The following is a 13,122-nucleotide window of genomic DNA, read 5'->3' on the forward strand; positions in this document are numbered from 1 at the left end:
ACGATATTCCTCGGCCTATTTTGTTGCCCTTCATGGCAAACCATTCTAGGCTTATATTTCATAAGATAATGCTCGCCTGCACGTGGTGAAAGTTTCTACTGCTTGTCTTCGTACCTTGCCCCGGAAAGTCGCTCAGTCTCTCCCCAACTGAGAAGGTTTGGAGCATTACCAGCAGGGCCCTCTACCGATCTCTGCCTTTTGATGATCTAACCTCGCCAATTGGACAGAATTTGGCACGCTGTGCCTCAGGAGGACACCAACCACTCTATCAGTTAAGTGTAAACGTAGGCTTCCGCGGCCGTTGTCACAGTCAACAAAATTCTTCAGGGTTTGAGGCCGCATTGCCATCTGTAAAATCCCGACGTTTCGGCAATACACCCTGAGGAAGGCGCCTTGCGACAGTCGCCGAAATGTCGGGATTTTACAGATGACAATGCGGCCTCAAACCCAGAACAATTTTATTTGCTCTATCAGTTGATATCAAGCCGAATAACTGCTTGCGGAAGCAACATGTTATTGACTGGCTCAGTTTGTAGAGCTCTTTCTCTCGAATAAATCATCTAGTATTCTGATTTGTTTGTCATTACATGTACATCACATCTACTGATTTTCGTCGCATCCGGATAATTTCTGCGTGGTGCACCGATTTTTTCCATTTTTTACTTTTTTATGTCTATCACTCTACGATGAAACATTTGCGATACCTAACACACGACTTTTCTCGCGTAGCCAATCCGCCCGATTAGTCACTGCGTGACAATGGTCGTGCGCCACATGTTACAAGACAGATATTGTACTGTACACCCTCCTTAGACTTTCTGACCGCAAGTCCACACTCTCAAAAGTTTCGTCAGTTGCTCCCTCCATTGCATGCCATCTCCAAGTGCTTCTTAACTAGTGGCATTGATACGCTAGATGGCTAACATTTTGTCTGACGAGAATATGTAGAGATTTTATACAATGATCACAAATATTTTAATTCTTTCAACGAAGTTTTATTAAGTTCTTTAAAGAGAAATTACAATATAGTCTCTGGTTATCTCGTTTCTATCATGTCACGGAGAAACAGCGTAATTCCACTGACGGCTAAGCCAGTGAAGTGCATCGAACAGTCGTAGTCTCCTGCGATGTCTGTCCTCTTCCGTCGCCTGTGAACATGAAAATGCACAATTTTTGAAATACTAACACATTTTGTGGTTTACTATAACTTACGCTACAGTATTACTTAAAATATATAAGCTACACTCCTATATGAATCCTTTGCTGGCCATATGACGAAAGTTTTGAGACATGTAAGTAACGAAGAGCTGAAATGCCATACACAGAAATCAGAGTCTGAAACAGTCCACTGTAGTTTATTGCTGCAAATATACAAGACTCTTTTCATTATAAAGGGTGATCAAAGAGGTTCAGTTCGAGGGCGTTGCTGCAGTGTATACACGATCATCAGAAATTCCCGTTACAAACTTCTAAGCTAGTAGAGCGGAATGACTACATGATATTTCCAACAAGATCCCATGTCCGGAAACGTACCATTTCCGTTCTATGACGATTTCAATTCAGGTTGTGTAACGCGTCCTCGTCTGCTGAGAGAAAGAAAAAAATCTCAAGAGTTGCTTGTCCCAGTATGCAGTAGGGTAGACAGGATAACGAGTACTACGTCAGACATTCACGTGCTGATGTCACTTGACGCCTGCCTTGCTGCGAGACTCCTGTAGGGACAGAGGAGGATTTGCTGGCACGAGTTCTGGCCGCTGCATTAGAAATTGATGAGACACCAAGTGCGATGTAGTGTGTGTACCAGAACATGCTTCGTAGTAGGTACAGCGCCTGTAGCGACATTGTTGTCGCTACGTCGAGGCGCTGTTGTAATGCATCGGTACTGTTATGTACGTACAAAATGTTGGTTCTTTTTTGTTTTGGAATAATGTAAACATGTAAAGTTTAAGTGTTAATACAAACAAATGTACTTAAGTGATAAACGGATGTTTCGTTATCTTTCCTTTCGAATTGGTACCTAATAATTGTACTGCGTCACGCCTAATTCAATTCCTCAAGCAGAAGTGGATGAGTTAAACGTTTGAATTGAAACCGTCGAAGAACGGAAAGGGTACTTTCCCGGACATGGGCTGCTACTCAAAATATTATATATTTACTTCCCTCTGCAAGCTGTAGAAATTTGTTCAGAATGGGTCTGAGCACTATGGGACTTAACAGCTGAGGTCATCAGTCCCCTATTACTTAGAACTACTTAAACCTAACTAACCTAAGGACATCACACACATCCATGCCCGAGGCAGGATTCGAACCTGCGACGTAGCGGTCGCGCGGTTCTAGACTGAAGCGCCTAGAACCGCTCTCTAGAAATTTGTAACGGGGATTTCCGAACACCCTGTACGGAACGTAGCGCGACTTCGATGAGGGTATATGGGCACCGACATGTAGGCAAGGCATTAGTGTGGTATTCGTTTCTTTGTGAGGTGCCTGCGGCAAATACGGAAACGTGAACTGAAATGAAATGATCGTATGGCATTTATTGGCCGGGATATCACCTTCGGGGTTCTACCGCTGTATTGTAAGTCTTTTTAGTTGACGCCACTTCGGCGAATTACGTGTCAGTGATCACGAAAATGATGATGATGGACACAACACGTAGTCACCTGCAGCGAATTGAACCCGAGCCCCCTTGCGTGGAAGGCGGTAACGCTGCCGCTGCGCTACGGAGGCGGACTGTGGCGACATTATTACCAAACAAACAAACAAACAAAGACCAATGTGCTGCTATTCTTTTCTTGACTGCTGAAGGGCAAACACCGGTAGACATTTCGGAGAACGGAGAATGTGTATGCGGCAAAATGTCAGTCGAAAAACACTGTTGTTGAAAGGGACGGAATGTGGTGCTGTTGCTTCGCGGTACCGCACTTTCTCATATCGTAGGTGTGTAATGCGGAAGTTACGCCAATCAAAGTGGGATACAGTATACAGTCGAGCACCCGCCCTATAGTCCTGTACTCCTGATCGCTCCTCGTGTGATTATCCCTTAAAAAGCGTTGAAGGGCTGACGATTCCTGTCGGACGAGAATGTGCAACAGGCTCTTACGGATTTCCTCACCCACGAGAACACCGTGTTTTACCAAACGATTATCTCCCTCATGTTGCGTGGGTGGGATGAAGTGTCTCAACACTCTTGGTGATTTTTTCTGATTAACATACCGATTCTGAACTGTACGACCTTCGAACAGAAACTTTTTGATAGCCCCTTATACTTCCATAACTTTTTTCATTATAGACAAACACCACCGAGCCAATATACGTAGGTTGGAACTTAAATAGTGGCAACTCTGCTGTGGACACACTATGCAATGGAATCTACTATTGTCACTGATAGCACACGTTGTTGACATACCTACCTTACCTCTGAGCAAATGGACTCGCCCGTCCCACTCACCGGCGTGCATACAATCGAGGGAAACACAGTCACTCGCGAGCGAGCTGTCTAACGTAACGGTGTCACTATGTTTTCGAAACAGGAACAACGGAGTTGGATCAAGACTGGATGTGCCAGAGGTCGTACAGCACGACAGTGTCATCAAGGTCTTCAAGAGGCGCGCGGGGAATCGGCATTGCCGAACAGAACAGTGGCACGTTGGGCAAAAGCCTTCAACGTAGATCGGCAAACTGTGGCAGACATGCATCGGGCAGGTCGTCCTAGCGGCTCTGAAGAAGCTGAAGAAGAAGTGCATGCTGTTGCCGCATTAGTGGACAGTGATCGACGCAATACGATTCGTGAGATCGTTCACAAAACCGGACTAGCACGTATGACTGTGCTTCGCATCCTGAAGGAATGCCTGGGCATGCCAAAAATTGCATCACGATGGGTTCCGCATGACTTGACGGAAATGCAGAAATGGATGCGTTACGACGCTGCTCAGACGCACTTGGAGCGCTATGAGCGCGAAGGAGAGGCTTTCTTACGCCATATCGTAACACTGGATGAGACACGGGCCACGAATGGCGTCGTTATGGGTCGCCGAGAAAGTCGAAAGTGCGTCAGAGCCCCAGTATGGTGAAAGTTATGGTGATTCTCGTATACGACTGTGATGGTGTTATTCTAACGCATTACGTTCCTCCACGGCAGACCGTCAATGCACAGTGTTACTGTTCGTTTTTGGAGCATCACCTCGACCTGCTTTGCGAAAGAAGCGGGAACCCATTATTTTGCACGACAATGCGCGGGTGCATACAGCGCAAGCTGTGGCTGCTGTGTTCCGTCGCTAGGACTGGGAAGTACTGTACCATCCACCATACTCCCCGGACTTACGTCCTTGTGACTTTGATTTGACTACGAAGATGAAGGTACACCACGCCTTCAAGATCACTGGCAACAGGTTCTACACAACGCTGGTGACTACTTTGAAGGACAGTAACTGTTGCAAACATGTAACTCTTTTGTATCGGTTGTGAATAAATGGTTGCCACTATTAAGTTCCAACCTACGTAATACGACCACGCGCTCAGTAGCCTATGCTGGGCCACGCCGCAGTTTCCGTGAGCTAGGGACCAGCGTTTAATGGGTGCAGAACTGCCACCCGGCAGTGCCCCAGGTGTGTTCCATCGTGTTCAGATTAGGCGAATCTGGTGGCCAAGACATCAACATGAGTTCACTCCTACGCTCCTCGAACGATTGCAGCACGATTCAGGCCTTGTGACAGGGATAGATATCGTGTTGGAAGATGCCCTCGCTCTCGGGGAGGGCATAAAGTATGAACGGATGCAGGTGGCGTCCTATAGCGTTAACGTACTCCACTGCTGTCAAAGTGCCTTCAGTTACTGCCACTGGTCCCATGTAAGCCCAGGTGAATGTCCCACATAACAAAATACTGTTCCCAACTGTCTTTGTCCATGACGCAGTGCATGTTTCGAGCAATCATTCTTTTGAACGACGGCGTGTCCGACCACGACCATCGACCTCGTATAACAAGAAACATGATTCATGCTACCAAGCGACACGTTTCCATTGATCCGCCATCCAATGTAGACGATCCCGTCTCCACTTCAGTCGTAATTGATCATCTCGTTGGTTCAACGTGGGAACACGGAGGGCTCATCTGCTGCGGAGGTCCAGATTCAACAGTGTGCGCTGAACGGTGTGGGCCGAAAGCTTTTTCCTCCATCAGTATTGTGCTCTGTCTCCATGTCCGCCGCAAATCGCCGCCTGTGCTGCAGTACGGAGCCTGTTCTGTGATGAGGTACTGGCGTCTTCTCGCCTCCTCGTGTCTCGCCGTCCTCAAACCACTTTGCATAAATACTTACGACAGCAGAACGTGAACAGCTGATCAGCTAAATTCGTGCCCAGTCGCAGGGTCATAACACTATGCATTATACCAAAGCCGCTTATGTCGATGTATTTCAACCTTTTTCGGCCTGTATCGTCGCTTGGATGATTCTCCACTAGTATCTGCTACATTGTGTACAATGAGGTGACCAAAGTCATGAGTCTGCGATATACACATACGGGTGTATGGATGACAGTAGCATCACGTACACAAGGGATAAACGAGCAGTGCATTGGCGGAGCTGTTGTTTCCACTCAGGTGATTTATGTGAAAACGTTCCGACGTGATTATGGCTGCACGGCGGGAATTAAGAAACCCTGAACGCGCAATGGTAATTGGACTGAGATTAATGGGACAAAAAAATGGTTCTGAGCACTATGGGACTCAACTTCTAAGGTCATCAGTCCCCTAGAACTTAGAACTACTTAAACCTAACTAACCTAAGGACATCACACACATCCATGCCCGAGGCAGGATTCGAACCTGCGACCGCAGCGGCCGCGCGGTTCCAGACTGTAGCGCCTTTAACCGCTTGGCCACCCCGGCCGGCGATTAATGGGACATTCCTTTTCAGAAACAGTTAGGGATTTCAACTTTTCGACTTCTACAGTGTAAATATCCTGCCGAGAATACCAAATATCAGGCACTACCTGTCACCACAGACAACGCAGGGACCGACGGCCTCCACTTAATGACCGAGAGCAGCGAGGTGTCAGTGCTAAAATAAAATGAAATGAGCGTGTGGCATCGTTGGCCGGGAGGCCCCTGTTCGGGGCAGTTCAGCTGCCAAGTGCAAGTTTTACTTCATTCGACGCCCCATTGGGCGACTTGCGCGCCAGTGATGAGGATGAAATGATGTTGAAGACAACACAACGCCCAGTTCCCGAGCAGATAAAATCTCCAACCCAGTCGGGAATCGAACCTGGGCCCGCTTGCATGGGAGACCCAGTCCATGAGCGGAGAAAACCTCCAACCCAGCTGGGAATAGAACCTGGGCCCGCTTGCATGGGAGGCGAGCATGTTACCATCCAGCTAAGCAGGCGTACTGTCAGTGCTAACAGACGTGAAATAACCACATAAATCAATGTGGAACGTAGGACAAACGTGTCCTTTAGGACAGTGCGGCAAATGTTGGCGTTAAGCGGCTATGGCAGTAGACGAGCGGCACGAGTCCCTTTGCTAACAGCACGACGTCACCTGCAGCGCCTCTCTTGGGCTCGTGTCATGTCGGTTGGACCCTAGACGACTGGAAAACCGTGGCGTGGCCAGATGAATCTCGACTTCAGTCGGTAAGAGATGATGATAGGATTCGAGTGTGGTGCAGACCTCACGAAGCCATGGTCCCATGTTGTCAACAAGGCACTGTGCAAGCTGGTGGTGGCTCCATTGTAATGCGACCTGTCTTTACGTGGAATGGACTGGGTCCTCTGGTCCAACTGAACACACTATTTATTGTAAATGCTCATGTTCGGCTACTTGGAGACCATTTGCAGCAATTCTGGGACCATGTTTCCAAACAACGAAGGAATTTTTATGGACGACAATGAGTCATGGCAAGGGTTTAAAGAACGATCTGGGAAGTTCGAGCGAATGATTTGTTTGCTCAGAACCCTCGACTTGAATCCAGTCGAACGTGTATGGGACATAATCGAGAGGTGATTTCGTGTACAAAATCCTGCGCCGGCCACACTTTCGCAATTATGGGCTTTCATATGGACAACATGGCTCAGTGTTTCTGCCGAGGACTTCCAACGATTTGTTAAGTCCGTGCCATTTTGCGTTGCTGCACTGCGGAAGGAGGTTCGCCACAATGTTTGGAGCTACCTCATGACTTTTGTCCCCTCGGTGTACTTTCCTTACCGTGTCAGTTCTCGCAAATCCATCAGGCGGCTATTTTGTCTCGAGGCAGGGAGTCGCCATATAGTTTGGGCTCATCAGCGTATAGAATATCGTCAACCAGTTTTAAGTGGAAGCCAAAATATCAGACTTTGTGGGTCCTTTGGAATGAAATAAAAAGCTAGCAGAAGGTGGAGAGAGGCTGCGAGAGGTAGAAGGCGGTGGAAACAGATCGTTGATGAAGCGCGTCGTCTACAGGACATCTGATCGCTGAGAAGAGAGAGAGAAAGTGGGCTGACAAGGCACAACCGCTGGAATGATGATTCAAATGGCTCTGAGCGCTATGGAACTTAACATATGAGTTCATCAGTCCCCTAGACTTATAACTACTCTACTAGCCATTAAAATTGCTACACCACGAAGATGACGTGCTACAGACGCGAAATTTACCCGAGAGGAAGAAGATGCTGTCATATGCAAATGATTAGCTTTTCAGAGTATTCACACAACGTTGGCGCCGATGGCGACATCTACAACGTGCTGACATGAGGAAAGTTTCCAACCGATTTCTCATACACAAACAGCAGTTGACCGGCGTTGCCTGGTGAAACGTTGTTGTGATGCCTCGTGTAAGGAGGGGAAATGCGTACCATCACGTTTCCGACTTTGATAAAGATCGGATTGTAGCCTATCGCGATTGCGGTTTATCGTATCGCGACATTGCTGCTCGCGTTGGTCGAGATCAATGTTAGCAGAATATGGAATCGGTGGGTTCAGGAGGGTAATACGGAACGCCGTGCTGGATCCCAACGACCTCGTATCACTAGCAGTCGAGATGACAGGCATCTTATCCGCACGGCTAAACGGATCGTGCAGCCACGTCTCGATCCCTGAGTCAACAGATGGGGACGTTTACAAGACAACAACCATCTGCACGAACAGTTCGACGACGTTTGCAGCAGCATGGACTATCAGCTCGGAGACCGTGGCTACGGTTACCCTTGACGCTGCATCACAGACAGGAGCGCCTGCGATGGTGTACTCAAAGACGAACCTGGGTGCACGAATGGCAAAACGTCATTTTTTTATGAATCCAGGTTCTGTTTACAACATCATGACGGTCGCATCCGTGTTTGGCGACATCGCGGTGAACGCACATTGGGAGAGTGTATTCGTCATCGCCATACTGGCGTATCACCCGGCGTGATGGTGTGGGGTGCCATTGGTTACACGTCTCGGTCACCTCTTGTTCGCACTGACAGCACTTTGAACAGTGGACGTTACATTTCAGATGTGTTACGACCCATGGCTCTGCCCTTCATTCGATACTTGCGAAACCCTACATTTCAGCAGGATAATGCACGACCGCATGTTGCAGGTCCTGTACGGGCCTTTGTGGATACAGAAAATGTTCGACTGCTGCCCTGGCCAGCACATTCTCCAGATCTCTCACCAATTGAAAACGTCTGGTCAATGGTGGCCGTGCAACTGCCTCGTCACAATACGGCAGTCACTACTCTTGATGAACTGTGGTACCGTGTTGAAGCTGCATGGGCAGCTGTACCTGTACACACCATCCAAGCTCTGTTTGACTCAATGCCCAGGGGTATCAAGGCCGTTATTACGGCCAGAGGTGGTTGTTCTGGGTAATGATTTCTCAGGATCTATGCATCCAAATTGTGTGAAAATGTAATCACATTTCAGTTCTAGTATAATATATTTGTCCAATGAATAACCGTTTATCATCTGCAATACTTCTTGGTGTAGCTATTTTAATGGCCAGTAGTGTACTTAAACCTAACTAACCTAAGGACATCACACACATCCATTCCCGAGGCAGGATTCGAACCTGCGACCGTAGCAGCAACGCGGTTCCGGACTGTAGCGCCTAGAACCGCTCTGCCACAGCGGCCGGCGCTGGAATGATGGAAAAATTTGTAGACCCTTGTCTAGTTTTCAGAGGAGGTTTGAACTTCGCAGCCAACGAAAGAGGAAGATACGGGAAAACAAAAATCTTGCGGAAGAAGCACAGGGAGGGAAAAGAAACTGTTTACTTGCCCTACTTAACAGAGGATGAACAGCGGCAACGTTTGCAGTTGTTTGGAACACGCTGAAGAGTAAGCGGATGGTTGCTGTTTTGGTATTTGCTTTTCAAATATCCAAGGAATTGTGGAATATTTATTTCTTTTGTCGTTTTTTACGAAAAAGAACAACAGGCCCAAATTATCACAGAAATCGATACATACTATAAAAGTGGCCATACGACTGTATGTATGTATTTATGTTCCGTATCTCCTCTTAAACCACAGGACGGTTTTCAACCGGACCTGGTACACTTAACACTTACTGCCTGGAAAGAATCGCTGTGGGGTTAAGAACCACCTACCTATCAAAGGGATGAGGTGAGGGTGAAAAAGACGTGCGAAAAATAATTTACTCATCGAGTATTTGAGAATGAGAGCTTTATTGACTTGTCACGGACTTTAAACATAATTTCAAACCTTTAGGAAACTTTTGTCGCTGGCAGCCGTCACAAAATTACAAAAGGTAAAAGAAATTTATTCAAAATGGTTCAAATCGCTCTGAGCACTACGGGACTTAACTTTTGAGGTCATCAGTCCCCTAGAACTTAGAACCACTTAAACCTAACTAACCTAAGGACATCACACATATCCATGCCCGAGTCAGGATTAAGAAATTTATTGTTAGCTACATTTTCACTGGTCACTCAGTAAAACTGCTGCATGAAGCACGACGTTTTAATTTGTTATTTCTTTACAACTGATTGTATTCCCGACGCATTTTGCAGACAGTATTAATATACACAACTAAATGCACCTGCAAAATTATGCCATTGTACGACACATGGTTCAGGAAATATGACGTCATAAACACTGAGGTGCGTTGAAAACAGCCGCATCATGCAGGGCATTTAAATTTATTAACTTTTTGCTAGTAACTCTAGTCGCATCACATTTCGCAGACAGTGTCCACATATTCTGCTGGATGTAGTAACAAAATAGATCACTGTACATCAGACAGATCAGGGGACACCACGTCATAAACATAGAGCTTCATGAAAATGAAACTGCGTGGTGAAATTCGCTAAAGATACCGGTGAGATATGTGTAAAAATACGTGTGAAATATGTTAAATATATGTGAAAGGATTTTGAGATGTGTTTGTGGGAGCAAAGTCACAGGTAGAGAGCTCATCCTAAACCCTGTGAAACGATTTCAACCAAATTTGGTACGCATAATTACTACAATCTGGAAAGAAATAGTGTGGCGATGAGAACCACCAGCCTCCTATTGGGGTGGGGGAGGCGAGAAAGTAAAGGAAGATGGGTGAAGGAGGAGAAGGGCAGAAAAAGAGGGGAAGAGAAATGGGCACAGATAGGGGGGAGACAAAGAGATGGATAGAAAGAGGGTGAAGAGGAAATGGACAGAAGGGACAGGAAGAGATCGACAGAGAAAGGAAGGAGGAGGGAATGGACAGAGATGGGGGGGGGGGGGGAGGATAAGAAGGACACCGAGAAATGAGAGGGAGGCATGGGCAGGGAGAGGAGAAGAAGGGAATGGATGGAGAAAGGGAAGACGAAGGGATGGCTGAAAGAGGGGAGAGGAGAAAATAGAGTAAGGAAGCAGGTGGAGAAGGAGAGAGAGAGGAGGAAGGAGGAAAGGATCAGCGAAGGGGAGAGAAGGGGGTGGAAACAGAGAGGGCATCAGGAGATTAAATTAGATGAGGAAGAGGAGGAGGAGGAGATGAACAGAGGGGGGGGGGGGATGGATAGAGAGGGGAAGGAGTAGATGGACAGGGTGGAGGAGGCGAGCAGATGGCCAGAGAGAGGGCAGAAGAGTGGATAGACAGAGAAAGGCGTAGGAAGAGACAGCCAGCCAGAGGAGCAGAAAGAGATGGAGAGAGAACGGGGGATGGAGGAGGTGAACAGAGGGAGGGGTGAGGGTAATGGACAGGGGGAGGAGGGATGGGGAAATAGACTAACACAAGTGATGCAGCCACATGTAGTAAGCATTGCTTCACGCAGTGGAGAATGGCAAAACAGAGGCACGCCGGCGACTGAGGCATTGCGAAGTAGGCAGGCACAGATAGCCTTGCTGACAGCAGCAGTCTACCAACAGACTGACGCAAGGACACACGAGGACCGAGCACTGAGCGAAGCCTGGAGAGTGCTGATTAAGGGGAAGTGAGGCCATCTCGCTAAGTTACGCTGCAATATACTGTGGGAGTAATAACAAAAAGCTACAACCGAGGGTAAAAAATGTCCTCCTGCCGGATATAAATAGTGGAACACAGGCAGCAACAGGCAGAAGCCATTAGGAAGCAGTTAGGATCTGAGGACGGACGTGGTCCGTGTCCGAATGTTCAATCTCCGTAGGTGACTATTCCGGAAGTCTGTTCCAGCTCGCAAGAGTCATCCGTTCGCCGCCAGATGTCAACTTCATCTCTGGAGGTCGGCCCGAGTTTGGTCGGCACCATGGCTGACTAACTACAGCGAGAACTTCCAGCAGGACCGGCCGCAGCGCGGTCTCGGTCACAGGCGCCGCCTGGGACTGACGCCCGGACTTCACGGCAACCCGGCCCCACGGCGCGTGGTCCGTCCGTGACGGGACCTCGCGGACATCGCGACTGACGGCTTCCCAGCCGCCGGTGCAGCAGGCGTCGTCAGCTGTCCTCACGGCGACGCAGCTCCGTGGTCGTGCCCGTACTGGGGCACCAGCGGCGTCGAGTTAATCTCAACCACAGGGCATCCTGGCTTCAGCGGAGCACTGGTGGCCTGAGGCTCCCGAGTGCGATCAGCGGCGCTTGTTGCTCGCTTTATCAGAGAATCTACACAGCTGCGGCCAGGCGGAGGGATCTGAAGGGCTGGGCAGCGAAGACGAGGGAGAAATTGTAAAGAAAGTTCAATAAATAATTGTAAAACTCCACGCCGTCTCAGTCTTTGGCGCAGCCACTGTGTCTGCTGCTTGAAGTGGTGCAGAAGCCGTAACACAGGGTTGGAATAAGCACTACCCGAACAACACTAGGTACTCTGCTGGTACATCATAATTATGTTACGTAAATCTATCCATCCTTTCTTAGAAATGGATCGTGATACCCTGTATATATATTATGAGTTCATATTGTTTATGTTGGGGCGATGGAGGGGAGGTGTTGGGGAAGATAGTTCCTTGCTTATAACTGTTGACAGCGCCGTTTTCAGATGTATGTTTTACGGCTCTGGGGTTCTCCATCAAAGGACGCCTCATCATTTACTTTATTTTACCAACCGACTGCGAGAAAATTTACTTACCTTTTGCGTAGTATAGAATTATGCAGATTTCCGTAACAGCCAAATGGTCGTTGCCATGATAGTATCTTCTCCAGCCACGAAGGTTTTATAAATTCTTTAAATCCCTCTAGGCCACAAAGAACAACTGGAACAGAGAAAAAAATATACTTTGTTGTAATAGGACCAACGTAAACTAACTGCAGATGATATTCAACTTTATGAATAAAGCCTACTATTTGGTCCACAGGATCTCAGAAGAATCAAACCACGAATTTCAAAGTAAAACTTGAATACGTTTTGGTTCTGAACAAATTTCTGTATCCCAAGTAATAGGCACACGATATGTTATGGGACCAGTATTCAACAGAGTACAAAAAAATATTCTCATCGGTCAAAAATAAATCTAGTTTCTAGAGCAACAGCTTCAAATATAAATAGTTATTTATCTACAGTAGTAGCTGAACGAATAAATTAGTGTCCTTTTCTTAGTAACTAGAAACGCTGGATGCAAGGACAAATTTGTCTGCTGTATTACACATCCAGCATAGCAAAAGTCTCCCTTCCAGTACAGGATTGAGAGAGATAGTGCAAAGGTTCAACGGACTTCAAATCTCTATATAGCTGTCCTGATGTAATGATTCCGTGGTTTATATAACTCAG

At 47.3% G+C, this 13,122-nt stretch overlaps 1 protein-coding gene across 1 annotated transcript in view; it reads right to left on the reverse strand.

Moving 5' to 3' along the window:
• Positions 1 to 973: 973 nt before the first annotated feature.
• The window catches only part of LOC126456663 (UPF0764 protein C16orf89 homolog), a 98,769-nt gene continuing 86,620 nt past the window's right edge, over positions 974 to 13,122 (reverse strand). The window contains exons 6-7 of the mRNA XM_050092407.1: positions 12,484 to 12,607; positions 974 to 1,148 (exon numbers count right to left, since the gene is read on the reverse strand). Of these exons, the coding sequence (XP_049948364.1) occupies positions 1,037 to 1,148; positions 12,484 to 12,607 (236 nt within the window). The 3' untranslated portion in view covers positions 974 to 1,036. The remainder of the gene's footprint in view (positions 1,149 to 12,483; positions 12,608 to 13,122) is intronic.

Source organism: Schistocerca serialis, chromosome 2, assembly GCF_023864345.2.
Source record: "Schistocerca serialis cubense isolate TAMUIC-IGC-003099 chromosome 2, iqSchSeri2.2, whole genome shotgun sequence".
NCBI classification, from domain to species: domain Eukaryota; kingdom Metazoa; phylum Arthropoda; class Insecta; order Orthoptera; family Acrididae; genus Schistocerca; species Schistocerca serialis.